General features: G+C 38.3%; 2 protein-coding genes across 6 annotated transcripts in view; both read left to right on the top strand.

Annotated features, from left to right (window-relative positions):
* Nucleotides 1-9,714, top strand: part of src (SRC proto-oncogene, non-receptor tyrosine kinase) — a 43,108-nt gene extending 33,394 nt beyond the window's left edge. For all 3 annotated transcript variants that reach the window (XM_042491158.2, XM_088081767.1, XM_088081766.1), the window contains 7 exons: nt 2,597-2,746; nt 2,852-3,007; nt 4,316-4,495; nt 5,216-5,292; nt 5,401-5,554; nt 6,487-6,618; nt 6,759-9,714. In XM_042491158.2, coding sequence (XP_042347092.1) covers nt 2,597-2,746; nt 2,852-3,007; nt 4,316-4,495; nt 5,216-5,292; nt 5,401-5,554; nt 6,487-6,618; nt 6,759-6,967 — 1,058 coding nt within the window. In that variant the 3' untranslated portion in view covers nt 6,968-9,714. The remainder of the gene's footprint in view (nt 1-2,596; nt 2,747-2,851; nt 3,008-4,315; nt 4,496-5,215; nt 5,293-5,400; nt 5,555-6,486; nt 6,619-6,758) is intronic.
* A 1,467-nt stretch (nt 9,715-11,181) lies between these two features.
* Nucleotides 11,182-20,955, top strand: part of mical1 (microtubule associated monooxygenase, calponin and LIM domain containing 1) — a 31,624-nt gene continuing 21,850 nt past the window's right edge. Inside the window, exons 1-7 of one of the 3 annotated variants that reach the window (XM_042491341.2) lie at nt 11,182-11,371; nt 11,933-12,014; nt 16,008-16,317; nt 17,454-17,661; nt 19,009-19,116; nt 19,277-19,372; nt 19,542-19,697. In XM_042491341.2, the coding sequence (XP_042347275.2) occupies nt 16,060-16,317; nt 17,454-17,661; nt 19,009-19,116; nt 19,277-19,372; nt 19,542-19,697 (826 nt within the window). In that variant the 5' untranslated portion in view covers nt 11,182-11,371; nt 11,933-12,014; nt 16,008-16,059. Of the gene's footprint in view, nt 11,372-11,476; nt 11,496-11,932; nt 12,015-15,745; nt 15,874-16,007; nt 16,318-17,453; nt 17,662-19,008; nt 19,117-19,276; nt 19,373-19,541; nt 19,698-20,955 lie in introns of those variants that run through there. The other 2 variants (XM_088081765.1, XM_042491343.2) reach the window with 2 other exon arrangements.

Below are 20,955 nucleotides of genomic sequence, written 5' to 3'. Positions count from 1 at the left end.
AGGTTGGGTATCACACGTCGATATATCTTGAGTCTCAACCAAAACGTGTTATTGGAATCAAAAAGCCAAATGCTTTAAAATAAAAAATGAGGTTTTCCTGAAAAAGTTCTTCATATTCCTGAAATTTAGACAAATTCCCATTGCTTTGCAATGCACAGTAGGGTTTTTTTTTAGATATTTTATTGCACCTGCAGCAAATCAAATCTGCTGCTCTATTAAAGGAACAGTTCACCCTAAAATGAAAGTTCATAGTGCTATTTATCAGGCTAGATTTTGTTGGTGTTGGAGATATGAGCTGTAGAGATGTCATCCTTCTCTCAAACATAATGGAACTAGATTGCACTTGGCTCGTGGTGCTTCTGGTGGACTCATCACTGGCTCCTGTGCTTCGGCTAAACGTTACTCAAATCTATTAAAACTAAATTTTAATTCTGAAAAGCCAATAAAAAACAGGAGAGCTTTGTGAAAAAACAAATCTAGAAAAACAGGAAGGAACCAGGGCACTTGTCTTTAAAGAAAAGAAAAAAGTTAAAATGCCTTTATTTCATTGGCAGGTTCTTAAAGTAGAACATGATAAAAAAAAAAAAGGCAACAACAACAACAATTAATCCTGAGATGCGTTTCAGCATCCAGCCAATTTTTCCATGAATATGTAATTTAATGACACAAATTTTTCATTTTTTTATGTTTATAGATATTGTTACCCAAACTTTAAGAAGAACATTCGAACTAGAACAACTAAAAGAAAACTTGCCTCTGAAACAGCATTGTACCGTTCTCAGAACATTTTGGCAGACATCTTTACAGCTGATTTCACAAACACAAACAAAATCACCCCAAAACAAATCAAGATTAACAAATAGCACTACAGGTAAGAGGAAAATACGTGGTTTTGATTTTAGGGGTGAACTGTCCCTTTAAAGAGTCAGACTATGCATCAGTGGTTCTAAGGCGTGTTGTGACTTTTGGCATCCTCAAACAGCCTGGGGGTCCAACACAGAGTGGGGAAATAAGTTTGTAAAGGTGAGGACTCTGGGGACCTAATTATTCCGTCTCTGGTGTGCCGTCCCACCCAGAGAACATTTTGTCCTAGAAATTTATGAGAAACATTCTTGCTGCAACATCTAGCCTTTTCCTTTACCTTTTCTTAGATGTTATAAGGTTTTTAGGCCTCTTCATTTTTTATTAACCTGTAAAACATACACTCTCAACGTGAAGCTCAGGACATGTCTTACCAAAATGCACCAAGAAGAAGAAAGCAAAATCTGTCTAGCATTAAGACGTGACACCCTGCTGTTCATTGTGCACCCTACTGCGTCGTATCAGTCGTGTGGCGGTGAGGGTACAGAAGAGAGACGAATCAGGCAGATGGGAAAGGTTGGACGTGCCGCCTGTGGGACTGAGTCTGGAGATAGTTCTGATAGGCAGCTGCTCTGCTGCTGCAGCGTCACAGTCCCCACGGATTCAGCTCGCTCTGTGTGCGTGTCTGTGTGTGATTTGTGTACATTGCAGGATTCCTGTAGTTTCTTATTATTGGCTGCATTTGTGAGCTCTGCATTAAATGAGAAAGGGGACAAGGTGGGGATGGATGGAGGGAAAGTGAGTGAGCAGGAGCGAGTGGGGAGGTGCTGGGTGGGTGAGCCCGACAGAATTAGGTCAGTGTGGAGCTGAGGCTGAGGACTGCAGCCACAGGCCAAATCACCCAGTTCAAACACCCAGAAAAGGGGGAGGCATCGCCTTGAGCCGCTGTGAGTCAGACTGTTGTTTATCATCTGACTGAGGCTGCCCTCTGCTGGAGTAATGAGCGCACTGTCACCAAAGAAAAAGTCAAATTTGTCGTCCATGCAAACATGTTTATCACCCTGTATAACTCAGCTCAACTTTATTTAACTTTATATGGCATCTTGCAGATAAACAGTCCAAATCGCTTCACATGGCTAAACTAAAATAACACACACTCAGTTTAACCATTTGAAACTGGAGCAAATTGTCTTGATTTCTTTCAAAAACATGGAAAGATGGCAATTGGCAACAGAAGAAGAAAAGACCCCAAAGACCTCAAAATCAGCAAGGTAATAGTAAAAAAATTCAAGAAAATTACTTGAAAATTGGTAAAAGAAGGAAAGTTTAAAATTATAATAATTTTGTAACATAATTTAAAAAATGTAATTATGAATATTCTAAATACAGTTTTCCCCTAGCCCTTTTTTTTAATATATATATATATATATATATATATATATATATATATATATATATATATATATATATATAATATACTTTCAAATTTCCAGATTTTCTGGTAAATCAAAATGATTTTTTAAAGTAAAACAACAACATGAAGTTTTGCAAGACTAAAAAATACAAGAATTAGAATTAGACAATAAAATATCAAAAGAAACAAAACAAACAAATTTAAAAAATGTAGATAAAAGTCCATAGAATAGAACAGAATAAAAATATACATCAGGGATAAAAAAAAATATATATATTTTAGATTTTGTCTTAAATAAAACTACTTTTGATCCAGATTATTAGAATGTAATTTTATCATCAATAAGTCGTGCATTATCATATTTGCTGTTCTTCTCTGCAGGTGCCTACTGTCTGTCTGTTCTGGACTATGACAACACCAAAGGGCTGAACGTGAAGCACTACAAGATCAGGAAGCTGGACAGCGGAGGCTTCTACATCACATCGCGTACGCAGTTCAGCAACCTGCAGCAGCTTGTCAACCACTATCGCAGTGAGTTCATACTGTTGTATATGTTTATTAAGTCAAACTCTCCCTCTGTCTCTTGATTTGGATGATGTATTTTTTTTTAACCACGTCTTCTCCTGTGTCCACCAGAGCACGCTGATGGGCTGTGTCACAGTCTGACAGACATCTGTCCTGTGCTGAAGCCGCAGACTCAGGGCTTATCCAAGGACGCCTGGGAGATCCCCAGAGAGTCCCTGCGTCTCGACCTCAAGCTCGGGCAGGGCTGCTTCGGAGAGGTCTGGATGGGTAAGCCGCACTTTGATCTATTTCCTAAACAAACCCCTGTGTGTCTCCAAACCCCAAACCAATCAGAAAAGAAAGTGCTTCTGCTGGTTTTCTGTCTTTCTGTGGAGATATTGCTCACCGAAAGAGGAAGTTTCAGGGCACACTTCCAGTAAAATATTAACAAACTGAGTGAAGATCAACGTGCATACAGAAGTCATACCCTGGTCAAATCTTAATCCAAAAAGTATATTTGATAACTCTCATTTCTCTAAAGGGATAGTTCACATCTTTTGCAATGGGGTTATATGAGGTTCTTATCCATAATCAGTGGATTACCACACAACAAAACATATTTTATCTGCCTAAACATCAGTTTAAGTGTATGATATATATATATATATAAAGAGAGAGAGAGATTTCACTGATTTACTCTTCCATCAGACTGCAATTTCCAATAGTAAAAAACAGTAATTTTACATCGCTGCCTCAGTTAGTTAGTTAATTTGTGTTATTGTTCTTATTCATATTTGAAACATGTCGTATATATTTTTATTTATTTATGATTTTATTTTCACTGGAGCAGTGCACTTTAATGAGCATTGCTGTAAATGTGTCAGTGTTAGCCAAAGGCTTATTTTAGTTGTTGTCCCTGGGCCTGGTGTTAAGATAAACAGAAAGGCATAAAAGCATGCAATATAAGCACATGAAGAAGACAATTCATTCCTTTTTTCTGTTTTTCTCTTTTTATTGGTTTATTTAAACATGCAAAAACAAAATACACAACCAAATAATCATGGAGAGCTTTCAATCATGTAAAAAGAGGACATAAATAGAGAGATAATACATTAAACTATTAGAAAATAAATAAAAACAATAAAATAGAATGGACAAATAAAAAGGTGGGAGAAAAGTGGGATAATTAAATAAATAAAAGCAATAAAATAACATAAAGGTGGAAAAATAAGTAGAGAGGCAAACAAAAACAAAAAAAGGTTCTGTAGATAAGGGTATTAGATTAATGTGTCATGTGTCATCATGTGTTTCTAATACTTGTTTACACAAAGTCAGTACACACGCTACATCAAACTCCTCCCATCTGTCCAGTACGCTTTACAGTACACAAAGATTTATGCACAAGATATGAGCAAACAAGGCAGTTATAGCATAACAATAAAACAATCTGAGTGCATGCAGTGCAAAAGTAAAGACAGTTATTAGAGCGACCCCCCTGGGTGCAGGTACCACTGGCTGGAAATGACTGTTGTTGGCATTATTCTGTCCTTAGCAGTGCTGTTGACTTGGTTTTTAAAGAAGAAAATCTTTTATCAGGAACATGGAACGGTACGACACGGGTGGCGATTAAGACCCTGAAGCCCGGCACGATGTCCCCTGAGGCCTTCCTCCAGGAAGCTCAGGTCATGAAGAAGCTGAGGCATGAAAAGCTGGTTCAGCTCTACGCTGTGGTGTCCGAGGAGCCCATCTACATCGTCACGGAGTACATGGGACAAGGTCAGCGTGGACTAATCGCACTTATTACTTATTATTATTACTTATTGCTAATATTATTTATTTAATATTTACATTATTTATATTATTTATTTAATATTTACATTATTTATATTATTTATTTAATATTTACATTATATTTACAGTTGTAGCCTAGCTGAAAAGGTGTTTGAGTAAATTCACTGAAAACCTGCATGACAGTAAGGATTTATGAGCAGAGCCAAACAAAATCAGTTCAAGCTATTATGCATTTCCTATCTGCAGAAACCAAAACATTTTTAAAATGTAGTCTTTTCTAAAAATGACACTGAAAGCTTTGGTCAGGGCCCCAAGGTCGTCCAATTATATGAGATTGCTTGAATCTGTGATCTTTCTTTAATTTCTTTTTTGAAACATACTTTTATTAAGTCTTTCTTGACTGTATTGAAGTTTTAATTTCATTTGAACCATCTTTTATTCCCTTTATAAATGTTTTTCTTATTAATTTTTTGAAACTCCAAATAGTTTTTTGCCTGTTTTCTTTCATAATGAAAGATGATTGAATGATGATGATTTTATACTTTTATGTTTTTTTCGGCAGTCTTGTAACATGTTTTTAAAACAGTGCTTCATAAATTAATGTAATAATTATTATTATTATTATTATTGTTATTGCAATTATTATAGAGGAATTAATGTGTAACACATCAAAAAACATAACGCAGTATGTGTCCCTGTCAACAGGTAGCTTACTGGATTTCCTGAAAGGGGACATGGGTAAGATGCTCCGCCTCCCCCAGCTGGTGGACATGGCCTCACAGGTCAGCACTAATAATTTACTGCTGCATCATATAAATCAATTCAAAATGTGTATTTTGGGTGTTTTCCTTCAGTGCAGACCGTCACAAAGCTTCGTCTCTTTCTGCCAGATTGCTTCAGGGATGGCGTACGTGGAGAGGATGAACTACGTGCACCGAGACCTGAGAGCTGCTAACATCCTGGTGGGAGATAATCTGGTTTGCAAAGTGGCTGATTTTGGTTTAGCTCGCCTCATTGAAGATAATGAATATACTGCCAGGCAAGGTAAGACACCGATGGGTGTGGTTAGCTTTTAGTGTTTGCTTTTTGTGCACCGTGTCTTAATGTGACACAGTGGTTACACAGCTTTTAGCATGAGTAATAACTTAATATGCAATCATATCTTTTTATGGCCCCACATCACAGGTTATAGAGGCCTGTGTGTGAGTTATGATCAGTTCAGTGATTCATTTTTTTCCTGCAGCATGTCTGATTTGATTTAAGGAGGAAGAACATGATTTTTTTCACAGACTATTGCATTGGATGGTCCCATTTCACGAGTTGGAAAATTGACTTTGGTGTGTTCCTGAGCTTTTAAGTCGTGATGTAGATTTTTTTTTTTTTTTTATGGATTTTTGCCCGAGACTTGTTTCTGCACCAGTACATTCCCTCAAACCACTAAAATATTGCTTTATCTGACTTGTTATCTGTGTAAACTAATCTAGGTCTCTCTATGTGGTCAGCAACTAACTGATAAAACAAATACCATATTACAATTTACTTGTGAATAGAAAATGATATGCATTATGTAAATTATTCTAAAGTTTCTCACCATCAACCAAACATTTACTTTCGGCCGCCATGTTTCTGCAGAATATGACATAAACTCGACATGTTGTGCACCAAAATTTTCACTGACTTTCTGAGTTGTTGTTCAAACTTGAGGGGGCATTCATGTGAATTTTCCCTGTCGGAAACTAATTTTACCGATTATTCCGACATCACATGAATGCATGATGTCTGTCTCATGGAAAACTGTGTGGATGTCGTGTCAGTTTCCAGAAATATATACTGTATATAAAAAATACTTGTCATAAAAGTTACCAACTGTCTTTGAGGAAACTTTGTGATTTGTGCCGCAGATGTTTTGTGCTTTAATTTCAGTCAGTGCTACAATGATCTCATTTTAACCTGCTGATAAACCTTTCCTCCTGCAGGAGCCAAGTTTCCCATCAAGTGGACGGCTCCCGAGGCTGCTCTGTACGGCCGCTTCACCATTAAATCTGACGTATGGTCATTCGGGGTCCTGCTGACGGAACTGGCCACTAAAGGCCGAGTGCCCTATCCAGGCAAGGATCATTTCTCTCTTAATCTTTTTAACCTAGACTCAGTTACTGACGTCATTCTCCATCCTCATTAAGATTTACGGCTGGGAGTCTACTGGTCATATGATTCAAATTATGATTATGTGTCTCCTTTGCTCTCTCAGGTATGGTAAACCGGGAGGTGTTGGACCAGGTGGAGCGCGGCTACAGGATGCCGTGCCCAGCAGAGTGCCCCGAGTCCCTGCATGAGCTCATGCTGACCTGCTGGAGGAAAGAGCCCGAGGAGAGGCCCACCTTCGAGTACCTGCAGGGCTTCCTGGAGGATTACTTCACCTCCACGGAGCCTCAGTACCAGCCGGGAGAGAACCTGTAACCGGGCTGGGAAACGTGCATGCGTCATGCATGCGCAAAACTGAGCATGTGCATCCACTTCAGAGTGCATGGATGAGTATGTGTGAGGGGTATGTATGTACAGTATAACGGGGCAGAAAGCCGACTGCATTCTGGGTACAATCAGTGAGACATTGAGGAGTATCAGTGGGACATCAAACCAATCATTCAGTTCCTGCCTCTTTCCAAAGTCACTGTCAGCTCTCAGACACGTCCGCTCCAAGGGTTTTCAAAGTAAAAGACTAAACTGTGGTATTATTTTGAGTTTTATCATACTGTGTAAATTTTCTCTATAAAATCAACACCCTACACACCCAAGCAGGATTTTCTACCTTCTTTGTGTTTGTAAGGTGCCCGTATAATATACATTCCCCATGCACTCTTCCTGTGTTAAGTGACTATGGCATAAAAAGACTGCGTTATTGTCAAACTTGGGAGTCCAGAGGATGAAAGCTGGAGCGCTGTCCTGCTGAAAGCATCACTTCAGGATGTCTATTTTTACTACATTATCTTTGGGATACCATTTGAAACATTCAAGAGTCTGTCTTCCATTTTGCGACTTAAGAAGAAACTGTTTGGGACATACATTTTGCCGGGATATTGTGGGTTTTATTTTGCTATCAGACCTGGATCAACTGGAACATATTCAGGTGAATGATTTTATTTTATAACGATGCTTCCCCTGTGCAACATTTCCACTAGTTTCCCAACTGCTGTGAGACTTAGTACGAGACCAACACCCTTTATACTTATAAGAGTGTGCAGTCTTATTTGCCGAATTGGTTAATCGCTGTGACCAACATACAGCTCAACTCAAAGAAGAGAAGAGGCGGCGTTTGCCTCTCTATTTTCTAATTATGACTTTTCTTACAAAAAAAAAGGCTACTGATCACTAACGGTCATCTCAGGATGGAGAAGACAAGAATTCTGCTGCAAGGATTTTTGTGCCAATGAAAATCTCTTTTGTACTCTCTTCTACTGTGTAAAAGTGTATTTTACTACTTTTCTTACAATGAAGTTTGAGTTGCGAAAGCAGTTCTACTTTGTAAAGGAATAATCCACTGTTTGCTCCTGCGCCTGTGTACAGAACCAACCGGCTCACCAGCATCGGTTTCAAGATGCTGATTTGTTTTCAAGCATTTAAATTAAAATCAGGTGAATCTTCTTTAATGTCTCCTTTCAGTTCTGGACTTTATTAAAGCTGGGGTAGGTAGAAATCTGGAATAGGCGAAAAATAGAGCTGCTGCTTTCTCTCCTTTGCCTCTGGCAGAAGGCTAAACTATTAGCAACATTTTCACTCCATGTCTGAAACACCTTGCCGATATTGTTGGGGTTTTCTTTCGTTTATTGTCAGACTCTCTTTTAGACCTTTTTTGATAAGTCCATCTTCCTTTTTTGCAGTGCAGGCAGTTTTCTCTGCAGGAATGAAGTGGTTGGATGGACTTTTTTTTTTAAGCGCATACCCTATATTAATTTGTGTTGGGACATTACCAGAATTTCAACCAATTTAAAACAAAAAAATGGCTCTAAAATAAGTCCCCTACCTCAGCTTTAATATGAGGAATTCTATCTTTAATAAGCCTCAGTTATTTTCCTAATTAGTGCATCTTTGTGCACGATCATACACTGGAGATATTATGTTTCTGTGATAAATGAGCGGCAGTGGTTATGCCTCCTTCCAGCCTGTAAGGAGTAAGAGGAGAAAGCCTTCCCATATAAACAGCATGTATAGCAAATGAATTGGCATCTTGAAACTTAATTGTAAATACCCTTAATGCTATTTTTTTTGTATATATCATCTTTATAATTTATTCCTTTTAAGATAACCCAATTGTTTATTTTGCCTTTGGCATCATCACTCAAACTTTAATGTTTATGGTACTTTTATGGGTTCAATAACATCTGACAATAATGATATAAATATATATATATATTATAGAAACACTTTTACATTACAAGTATGTTTTTTTTGTGGGCACGTATTTCTGTGAAATGTATCTTGGTTGTACATTTTCAAAATGACCGACAGAACTGGTGACTCTCGGCTGTTCGGTCTTGCCAGATACTGATCGTCTACCAGCATTTCTCCCTCCCATCATACAATCAAAACCACAAATGTTTACATCGTGATAATCTTCGAATAATTTTGGTGCTGCTTCAGAGGCTGGTAAATGAGCAGGAAATCAAATGTCATTCTTGGGTTTTTTTTGTTGTTTTCTGGGTACACCTCTGTGCTGCCATTGTCTGTGCTTCCACAATCGCTCAACGGTTTGATCTCCAGCTCGTTGTTCATAAAGCTCATTATGATTACATAACTCCATACAGAAGATGATGTGACTGCCACCAGTGGGAGGAGTTTGATGTAGCGTCTACTGTGTCCTGTGGACATGGGTTATGCCACAATGAATGCATTGAGCTGCATGGGTGTGGTCAGGTTGTGTGGCTTTGTCCCCAACTTTTCACACCGAGCGCTGAGGAGCAAAAAGTGCACGAAAAAAAGATGGTATTGTTTGTACGCAGCATTGCTTACAAGCCAAGGACTTTTTCCTGTGGGGTTCTGTGGGTCTTCTTTCTGGCTATGCAGATATTTTTTTAAATCTGTGATATTCCTATATATACTCTTTTCTACTGTATCTGATGGGAATTTTCAGACGAATAGCGCTTTGTTAAATCCTACTGAATATTGCTCAAATTTGAAAAAGTACATTTGAATAAAATTTGTATATTGCCGACTGTATCCTATCATGTTTATCAGCTGAATGAAGTTCTGTTTCTATAATCAGAGAACTCATAGTTTGTATATTAGGTTAGTCAATAAGGCTGTGATCAAAGGTCAAATCCGATAACAGACCTGCTTCTTACTTTCATTCTGTGGATTTGTCAGTTGCCTCAGTGGGTTGGTTTGAATTTTTTTTTTAATTTTTTTTAATTTTCAGCTGCATTATCTTGAATATTGTGTATTTAAATACACATTAGTCCTGCAATCATTTTTGGAAGGTGGCTATGCAGTTATCACATTTTGATTAGATTCAAATGAGAATACTATAGCAGTCCAGTGGCCAGAAAAAAAATGTTGGAATTGTATTTCTACAAACCATAAATATGTTACATTTACACATTTTTTATATGGATCTTATCAATGTTTCTAAAGTGACATCATATATGAACAGACTGTCATCAGGAGGCGGAGGGGAAGGTGGATGATTTGTCACCTTGGTGAGACACCTGCGAAGCTGTTCGAGACCAAAAAATGGTACAAAAGATTTAAAAATAATAATAATAATACAATTGAGCAGAAAGTCATGTGAGTGTTTACAGTGATATAAAAAACACATTAAACCCACAAACAAATATTGACTTTAGAATTATGTTTTTGTTAATTAACAGTACAATATTGAAAAGCATTGTGTTATTATATACTTATGTTTACAAATAATGAGTATAATTTAGTAAAGTATAATAAAGTATAGCATAGCAAATACAGTATGATGCAGTTCTGGAAGATGTATTAAAATATTTTAAAAATACTAATGTATAATCATCAAAATGTCCCCAAAATATCAAAGGTAAATGTACTAATAATTCACGCCCCTGCCAGTGTTAAATTACATGATACTATTTGATCATCCTTACAAATGCATCAGCATGTAAGCAGCTTGTTAATGTTGTGAATGGTGAGGACAGGACTGCAATGGGTGATTTAATCATGTATTTAGAAAACATTATGTAAATGTACTAAATTACTGTCCACCATTTGTGTAAAAAAGACAACAACAACAACAACAACAACAACAATAATAATAACAATAACAATAATAATAATAATGCTTATTATTATTGTTGTTGTTGTTGTTGTTGTTAATGTTGCTGTTGTTGTTAATATTATTAATTTTTCCTTTTTTTTTTTAATCTCCTGCACACACAGCAGTGGTTTCTGTGTGAATCCCAAAATATGAGGAAGTAGTGCCAATGTCGTTAAAACACAAAGGTGTTGTCGGGTAAACGTACTAAATTACTCCACCACTTACTTAAAACAGTCAATTATTACATCATTGTTGTTTTTATTTGCCAAAGTTATTTGGAGAAGAGATCAGTGATATCAGTGATCCACGCAAACTGCCCTCAGGATAACCATATCACCTTAATAACCACCTACCCACTCTGCCAGTCGTCACGTGCCGCCGGTGCTCGCGCTGAGTCCTGCCTGTACCAGAAAGTCCCGGAAGAGGCTGTACTCGTGCAGCATGCATGGGCGCGAGCCGCAGGTGAGCCGTGAGCGAGCGCGTGCCCTGTACCTGTAAACAAAGAGAAAACAAACCGACATGGACACGATAACCGGGATACGGAGTCACGGATACACGGAGCCTTCAGCACGACTTCAAACCCGGTAACTTCATTTCGTGAGTCGACGCAGCTCATGTTCGGCTCGAGAGGAAAGATTTAGTGTGTCGCTTCTTTGTTTTTGAAGTGTGTGTGGAGATTTTTGGGGTCTTTTTTTTTAAAGTTAACCCGTAAGTTTAAAAGTTTGCCGGTGGGGTTTCGTGGCTGAATGGTGTGCCGGTGCTTTCTGGTGACAGTGTATCTTTTGTAGTTCACTCTCCCTGTAAAATACGTGAGTGAATGAATTTATATTCATATTTTAAGCATATTTTCTGTCAGCTCTCTGGCTCTGTGTTCTCTCAAATCTGGCTGCTAGCACTTGGTAGCATGTTGTGACTGCAGCCTGCTTTGGCACAGCAGAGCACACTGAGTGCCACACCTTCCTGTTCATTTATCAGCTTCCTATCATTGTGAGGTGGTCACATTTTAAAAGACGATGTGTTAATGTCTCACTGCAAAGCGTGGATGTCTGTCGGAGGCAGATAAATACAGGAAATGATTTTTCTTTCCTCTCCTCTCTTATTCTCCCTTCTGTGTTTTTTTTCTATCTCTCCCCAAAACCTGCCAGGCTGGAGATCAGTGTTTGATCCAACATCCTGATACACACAGCGTTGCCAGACACACTGCGCAGAGCTTACACATGTAATAAGGTGGGTCAATCCAATCCAATCCAAGGGCTCCGGGGAAAATTAGGTCAATTCACCTTTTAAATCCCGGTTGCTTCTGTCTCATCTTGTCCACAGCATTCCTGTTAAAACTTCTCTCTTTCCTTGAATTGCTTAACACAAGTCAGATGATGATGACTGTGTGTGTTTGTTTGTGTGTGTGTGAGTGGGCCCACCTTTGCCACAGATGACACATTCAGCATGACCGCCCTCAGAACATATTTAGCAGTGTCTCTAAAGGTGATTTTAACCACGAGAAGCTCGTTTATGCTCTTGTTTTGTGCTTTATTTCCTATTTTAACTAGCTTGATGAGCATACAGTAGCGTCAGAACAGAGTATAAATACAGCAGCCTCCTTGAGAATCAGATAAAAGATGCTTTTCCGAGTTATTTTTAGTTTGACAGGTTGTCTTGTCTTCACAGGCTGTTTCATTCTAGCTATAATGTTTTTTTTTTTGCTCCGCCAGCTCCATTTTGCAGCCAGTTTTAAGCCTTGGTGCAATTCTGATTTATCATTTCAGGCCAAAGGTTACTCTAAACTGCACGTTAGGATGTTTATTTACTTGCTCTTGCAGCAACCACATTATGATTGATGGGTAGATAAACAGAACATGACACATTCTATGATTTTTATGCCTCCAGGCGGACAATACTCGTGTCCAGAGACATCATACATTTGGGTATTTTGTCCATCTGTCCTTTTGTATATATACCTATTTTCGTGAACCCAATATCTCAAGAAAACCTTGAGGTAATTTCTGAATGAATTGACTACATTTTGGTGATCAAATGTTACAGTCGTGCCGACCTTGCATCCATTTCTTTCTCATAAACATGTTGTCCCAAGAACGCCCTAGAGAGAATTTTTTTTCCAGATTTGGCACAAAAGATCACTTAGACTTAACAATGAAGTGATTAGATTTTGTAGGTCATGGGTAAAGGTCGCTGTGACCTTGTGTCCATCTCATTGTGAATGCAAACTTTAAAAAAAGGTAATGAGGGAGTCTTCTCAAATTTGCCACAAATGTTCCCTTGGCCCCAGTAATGAACTGATCAGTGAAAGTTCAAGATCACTGTGACCTAAAACCAAAAGTTTTTTGGCCATAACTTCAGACTTAATTCACCAATTATGACAAAATTTCACACAAATGTCTAACAGGGTACAATAATAAGGTGCTGACATTTTATATCCAATATGTTTAGTGTAGTGTAGTTCAGTTGCACTTACATATGTATAGGAGAGACAGAAAAAGAAAATTTAAAAATTAAACACTATGCAGGAGAAGTTAGAAGCCAAACAATTCTTCACAGAGACACCTCCCCTATTAAATAACTATAATCATTCATAAAAAGAAAAAGTAAAGATTCCATAATAACTGATTAAAATTTCAAGACTTAGCAGTAATTCAACACTGGTAAAAATGTACGAATAACAAAAAGTTTGAATTTATTGAATGTCAAAGTTCAGCCTCCCTGTGACATGATCATGTTCTGCAAAAACACTTTTCTGGCCATTAATCAGCATCATAACTCAGAAACAGGAGGGGAGACATTTGGTCAGATGCTAAATTGGTGACACTAATCTTGGGCGTTCACCTTAAAACTGTGCTGATTGTAAAGATCTTCTGTGCTGCTGGGGAAGATGGGTGTGAAGCATCCATTTTTTTAAATGTTCTAAAATATGAGTGCAACTTGGCTGGTGTGCAGCAATAATTCTAGTTTAATATAATTATCCGTCAAAAATGTCAAGTTTTAAATTCCCCTGGTGCTCGTGAGAAATAGCGGTTGCTTCAAAGCTTGTTCATCTGAGCTGTGCTTTCATGTGAAGCCTCTGTGTGGGGATCATTTGTGTCTCCGTGGGGCATTGTTTGTCTATTGTAGGTAGTAAGTTGTTTGAGTAATTGGAACCATATGCAACAGAGTGAAAGGCAGTAATGCAACAAAACAGGAAGACACAGAAGATTTTTAGCTTCTTGTCATGTTTGTTCAAAAGCTGCGTCATCCTGATGTTCTTTTACAGTAAATATCTACAGATACAGAGGAATGCTGCTCTGAATAGCAGCTAAAATGCAGCTTCCATCAGATCACACACACACACACACACACACACACACACGCTGCAGTGGTCTTTGACTGTAATTATAGACTCTGTCTCAGGTGGAGAGCAGAAGCTGCACATTTAGCAGCAGAGGGGAGTTGTGGGGCAATATTATCATCAGGAAGTGATGCGTGAGTGTTCGTTACAGGAAACATCAGCCACAAGAAACATGTTTCACACATACTGTACGTTGGCATGCTTCTGCATGTCATTCTGCTGCTAGTGAAGCGTTTTATGTGTACTGCATGACCTGTTCTTGAAACAGTCTGTTGTCTCAGTGTGATATTTACGCAAAAGATTTGCATGCTGTCTGTGCAGTCACAGAAAGAAGTCCTCCTTCAGTAAATGTTGACAAATAAGTACGCGGTCAGTTTGTTTACCAAATGCTTCTCATAATGACAAATATATTTACTCGAGAACAAGTGTGTTTTATTTAGAGATGGGAATTGATAAGACTTTATTGACACCAATGCTGTTTTCGATTACGCTCGTCGGTCCAATTCTTTATCGATTTCCTCTGATCAGTTTTATGTGTTGGATAAAAGTAGGCCTACACAGGATTTCAGAGTCAATTTTATTATTTCTGAGTGAACTCAGTGTGCTTTAAATGAGAGAATATTTGCACAGCCTTGCTTTTCAATTAGGCTTTCTATAGTCAAGACACCTCGTCAAATACACGGCATTGCTGGAATCTAAGCCCCTGTTGCATAGAAAGATGATTGAGGATATTGCTGGTGTTTACAGACATTACAAGCAGAACTGTGAACTGCTTTCTTTGTGAATTTAAGTCACGCTTTGGACTGTACTTTACTCATGTGTCATCAAGCACTTCACCGTCAAAAATGGAAAACTTTAATTAAATATTTTTTGTGTATCAAAAGGACAATATTAGAAGACAGCAATACAGAAAACATTTGACAAAATATAGAGCTCAATTTATGAGTTTCTGTGGAGTTACAAAGCAACCATTAAGTATAAAGAACCTTGTGTAGCATGTTTATCCTCTTTTGTTTATTGTGTGTGTGTGTGTGTGTGTGTATGTGTGTGCTTGTGTGTGGGTAGGCAAACTGGGGGGAGTGTGTGTGTTTTGTAAGTGTTTGTCTGTGTGCATGTTTGCAGTAAGTATGTATAAGGTTGTGTGGGTAGGGAAGATGCAATGCCAACTGCATGTGACTGCATTGTACTTATGGATGAGTAAACCGAACAGGGTTAAATTATGAAACATAATGTCTTGAAGATGATTATGTAACAAACAAAATATATAATGTATTCAGAACCTTAGTCACTCAAAAAAAGAAAAAGAAAATAATCATCAGTTGCAGCCTTGCTTGTGTCAGTTTTTTAAAAAATATTACGTTGTGTTTTTATTACTTTGAACTACACACGCTTACTATAGTGCAATCCTCATTTAAACCGAAACATATAGATTTTCTTGTCTGGTTTAGATGATACCCAACAGTTAATGCAGTCCAGACATATGGAAAAAGTTACATTCTCACTATGTTTTTGAGCCATATGTTTCCAGTAGCGTGTGTACGTACTGAAACTAATGACAGGCACACCTCCTGAGGCGGTGTGTGAGAATGACACATCAGCTATGGGCGGGCTGTTCGGCCCAGAGCCGTCGTAAAAAAGATACAATGAGCAACAGAAACCACATTGAGGAAGTTAGTAATGACTCAGCTGAGCAGGTGACAAAGACGTCCTACACATTTCATGTGGACTATAATTAAGGGAGCATGAGGGGTAAGCTCGAGAAGATCACCTCTGTAAATGTTAACAACTTTGTAACCCTTAATCATTTACAGTAAACATCCCCACGGCTCAGTCACTTCCAGGTAGGAAGCACTAAAACCATGATGTAACCTCTTCTTCCACAGTTAACCAGCAAACCCAGTGACGACAGGACCGGGTCAACCATCATCCTCAACTATGGCGAGCCAGGACCCCGTCAACCCTTCTCATGCTACGTTTGACCTCTTTATTCAAGCCCAGACTTGTAAGGATGTGAAGCTCCACTTTGCTGCGCTCTGCAGGCAACTGGACATCAATCCTAAAGATTTCAGGAGCTTCTACTCCAAGTTAAAGGACAGACTGAACTACTGGAAGGCCAAAGCGCTGTGGACAAAACTGGACAAGAGGGCATCTCACGTGGATTACAAGCAAGGGAAAGTCTGCACCAAAAACAAGGTACTGGCAACCATCGACTCTCTTTTTGAGCTGCCTTTAAAAGGATGATGATGGTAGTCTTTGCATGTTGTTTATTTCATAAGGATAAATATTTTTATTAGGGGTTGGTTGATATTGGTTTTTCAGGGCCAATACCGATTATTACTTAATGACACCGATAACTGATATTGCGAATCAATATAGAAGAATAGAAATACTTTATTTAATCCTGTGAGGGAAATTGTTTTGTTACAGTAGCAAAAATAGAATAAAATAAAATATAATAATAATAATAATAATAATAATAATAATAATAATAATAAAATTAATAAAGATATGTAAAGTATGTACAGAGAACAAACAAACAAACCAAAAGCCAAAAAGATAAAAAAAAAAAGACCAATAAAAAAGAAAAAATGTGCAAATATGTGCGCAAAAGTGAAGATGGATGTCCAAGTAATATTCATTTACAATAATAATGAAAATATTTCTGTTGAGATGTAGAATTTGGAATATGACAAACTTCAGCACGAAACTTTGTTTAAATGCCTTCAGCAAATGTGAAACATTTTAACATCATATACAGCAAGTTCCCTGCAGCTTTTTAAAAATAAATTATTCTGTGAAAATTTAAATTAAAAAAATGAATGAATAAAAATAGCTCTGAGGTTTTACAAAGTAAAAGTTCCTCCCATGTTGACACTTTCTACATTTGTAGTGCAGGCTGCCTTCCCTGGTGTTGGTTGAGTGTAATAGGAGCTCTGACTCTGGTTTAAATTTAAAAAGCTACATTGTAAATATGTGAAACCAAAAAAGCAGTTTACATATTGAAACTTGTTTTCCGCACTGTGTGTCCAAAAAGGATTTGTAAATCATTGCTTTTTGTTTTTATTTACATGAACATAGCATCTGGACGTTTTTGAATAGGGGCAAACTGATTGACTCATTGAGAGTAATGCATTGTTTGTTTAACTGAGACTGAGAATATTTTGGCTCCAGGTTTAAAAAATAAACATAGGACTTAAATTCAATCGGATCAATCACATGGCTTCTTTTTTTTTAGCTTTGCATTGATTTCTCTGCAACATTTCTACCTGATGTCCTTTTTCTTTGATCAGCATCTCATCCTTCATGCTGTCTGTTTGTCTCTGTCTTAGTGTCTCGTGTTGGGTGCTGGGCCATGCGGGCTGAGAACTGCCATCGAGCTGTCCCTGCTGGGGGCTCAGGTTGTGGTGTTGGAGAAGAGAGAGTCTTTCTCCAGGAACAATGTGCTCCACCTGTGGCCCTACACCATTTATGACCTCCGCGGGCTCGGGGCCAAGAAGTTCTACGGCAAATTCTGCACTGGGTCTCTGGATCACATCAGTGAGTGACTGATTGTTTTTAATACAGTCTCCGGTATTGTGAACCAGGTCTGCTGTTGTTTTGAAATGCTACTGCACATCTTTCAAACATGCACTTAACTTTAGACATTACCAGAATGCCACTTATAGTAAATTAACTGATACTTTAAGTCATTTTTTAACCAAAATGGATACTCAAATTTGAGATTTTCTTCTTCTCCCTGTTTTCTGAGTGTTGTTTGGATTTCAGACCCCAGACATCACACTGGGGTCTTGGCATTACACTCTATTTTCAGACTTTAGAAATCCACTATGCCTCCCATTGAAGACAGATTTTGTCTCTATCTCTATGCCCATGTACTGCAGTTCACTTAAGCTGCACATTATTTAAGAGATGAAATGCACCACATCCAGAGTGTGGAAGTCGCTACAGACACCAAACACCAGATACCACAACTTAGTTATTAGGTGAAATGCAGCGATAGGCTTAATCAGCTTCATGTGAACTCAAAAACAAGGTTTGTTACAATGAAAAATTCTCGCACTCCAGCTTTAAGTCAGTTTGTAACCAAAATGAGCACCTCAGATGTGAGATTTGCTGCTTCTGTCTGGTGTCTGACTGTTGTTTAGACAAGACAAGCTAATTAAAGACATCACATTGGGCCTTGGGAATTCTAATGGCCACATTTTTCTGTTTTCCAACAGCATGAAGTCTGAACAATTAGCATATAAAGCTGTTGATTGTTTATTTAATTAATCAGTGATGAAAATAATTATTAGTTGCAGCCCTGGCTCCAGTTTAACTTTTTGTATGCATGACTGACTGTATGTCATATCTTGAATGTCGCACATTTCTAATTAACCCTTTGAAGCCTGAGCAAATTGGCTTGATTTCTTTCAAAACCATGGGAAGAAGGCAATGAGCAACTTGTCAAGAAATTGCCCAAACATTTGCAAGAGATTATTATTTTTTTAAATTGATGAAAAGTAGCTAAAATTAACCAAAAAAGAAATGCTGAAAAAAGAGACAAGAATGACCTTAAAAATACATTGAATATATAATAAGAATGATAAATATAGTTTTCCAGTTATTTTAACTTTTTGTATTACATCTAATAATCTCATTACAGCTCATTTTCAAGTTATTTTCTTGTCACTGTTAATTTTTCTATTTTCTAGTTTTATTTTTCCAAATTTATGGACTTTTTTTTTTTTTTACCAAAATGCTCATTACCTTTTTCCCTGTGTTTACAAAAGGCAAATTTTTGTCAGGTTCCAGAGGATGAAATGCTTGTGAAAGGTGTCTGAACACAGCACCAAAAAGAAAAAAGAACAAAAAGGGGGTTAAAATATACGTGTGTGTTTTCAGGCATCCGTCAGCTGCAGTTGATTCTGCTCAAAGTGTCACTTCTCCTCGGGGTGGAGGTTCACACCGGAGTGGAGTTTCAAGGCTTAATTGAGCCCTCAGGAGAAAACGGTACATACATTTGCCAACATGCAATCAGTCTCCCTGTGAATCCAGTTCAGTGCATTATCATCATCATCAGTTGTCGTTTTTTTATGAGCCAGGAGTGTTTACACAGCAACAGCATGTAGAGCAGTAAAGTTGTTATCAGCGTCTGGTGTGTTTCTGACAGGTTGGATGGCCAAGCTGCAGCCTGCGTCTCATCCTGCTGCATCCTTCCAGTTTGATGTCTTCATCTCTGCTGGAGGAGGCAGGTTTGTCCCTGATGGTGAGACAAACACGCATGCACTCTTCTCACTTCTGTTTCTACTGTTGCAATTAGGGGCACTAACAGCTGAAGTTTTGCAAGCCCAGGCGGTTACACATAGCCATAAACTTCCTCCATATTTAATAAGTGAGCTTTCATCAGCCCAGTTTCCTCTTTCCCACACCGTCAGGTTTTAAACACAAGGAGCTGAGAGGCAAGCTGGCCATCGGCATCACGGCCAACTTCATCAACAGAAACACAGCTGCAGAGGCACAAGTAGCAGAGATCAGCGGTGTGGCCCGCATCTACAACCAGAAGTTCTTCCAAGAGCTGCTCACTGAGACGGGTAGGAGTCCACACGACAGCTGCAGTAATGCTCAACTGCATGGAAGACGACACCTTAATTTGCATTGAAGAAACCGTGTGCTCTATTTCAGTAAAGTTTAAAAATTGAAGCAAGAAAAGAGGAAATCATTGCTTCAGTGTTTTATAACACATCTTGCACTAAGTGAGAAATGAATCACGAAGTAGAGTAACTGAACCATAATGATTAAAAAAAATTAGGTTTGGCTGGGCTAAAAAAAGTCAAACCAGTTTGATATAAAGCCAAACACAAGGCCACTATACCAAATTTTACCACTAGATGTCCCAACTGAAAAAGGCCCAAAAGTTTTCAACTATAAAGTTGCATTGCGTAATATTGCAGCTTTCTGTCCATTCTGAATCCATTATATATAGGCATCTCATGTAGACAAATGACATAAATATCAGCTGTGCGCTTGAGATCAAACAGGATACGTAGCCACTTAAAACATGGTATGAGGAGCCCTTTTGCTATCTTCCTACATTTGTACATTATAAACAGAAAGCAAACCCTTTTGTATTGTGATAAATTCTGGAAATTACATTCAGTACGGCCAACAGGATGAAGGTTATTATTAGCGATGGTCATTTACCAGTAACTTTCAGGTACCTGACAATGTCCCTCTAGTTATCAGCCAGCTTTTTTGTTTAAATCATAGGAAGGAATCATATTGAAAACTCCTCATTCGACTTTGCGAATGAGCTGTTCTTCGTCCATTGCGGCACTTTGAAAGTGAGCGACAAAAGTGAATAGAAACAGGGCACCCAGCGTCCAGTTAGGACACCTCTTTCATTACCTTGAATTCCAAAATGTTGCCATATTGGTGCAGTTTAAGTTGTCTTAAGAGACCAATACCCCTTTTCCACCAACATTAGTGTGTGAACATGTTTGAGTTATTTTTTTTGTAAACACGGGAAACCAGTTAAAAATAGGTGATAGACTGCTTTCCCATTGCCAATAGTGCAGAGCTGTGTGCATGGCGCTGCAGCAGACTAGTGTGCCTTTCTCTCTCTCTCTCTCTCTCTCTCTCTCTCTCTCTCTCTCTGTGTGTGTGTGTGTGTGTGCGTGTGTGTGTGTGTGTATATATGTGTGTGTGTGTGTGTGTGTGTGTGTGTGTGTGTGTGTGTGTGTGTGTGTGTGTGCGTGTGTGTGTCTGTGTGTGTGTGTGTGTGTATGTTTCTTTTTTCTTTGTGTGTCACATTCAACATCACAGACAGGCTGGAAAACAGGTCAGTAAACA

The sequence above is a fragment of the Plectropomus leopardus genome, chromosome 9 (genome assembly GCF_026936395.1).
Source record: "Plectropomus leopardus strain MGB_pleo_1.0 chromosome 9, ASM2693639v1, whole genome shotgun sequence".
Lineage (NCBI taxonomy): Eukaryota > Metazoa > Chordata > Actinopteri > Perciformes > Serranidae > Plectropomus > Plectropomus leopardus.
This window is presented reverse-complemented; position numbering and strand designations above follow the sequence as displayed.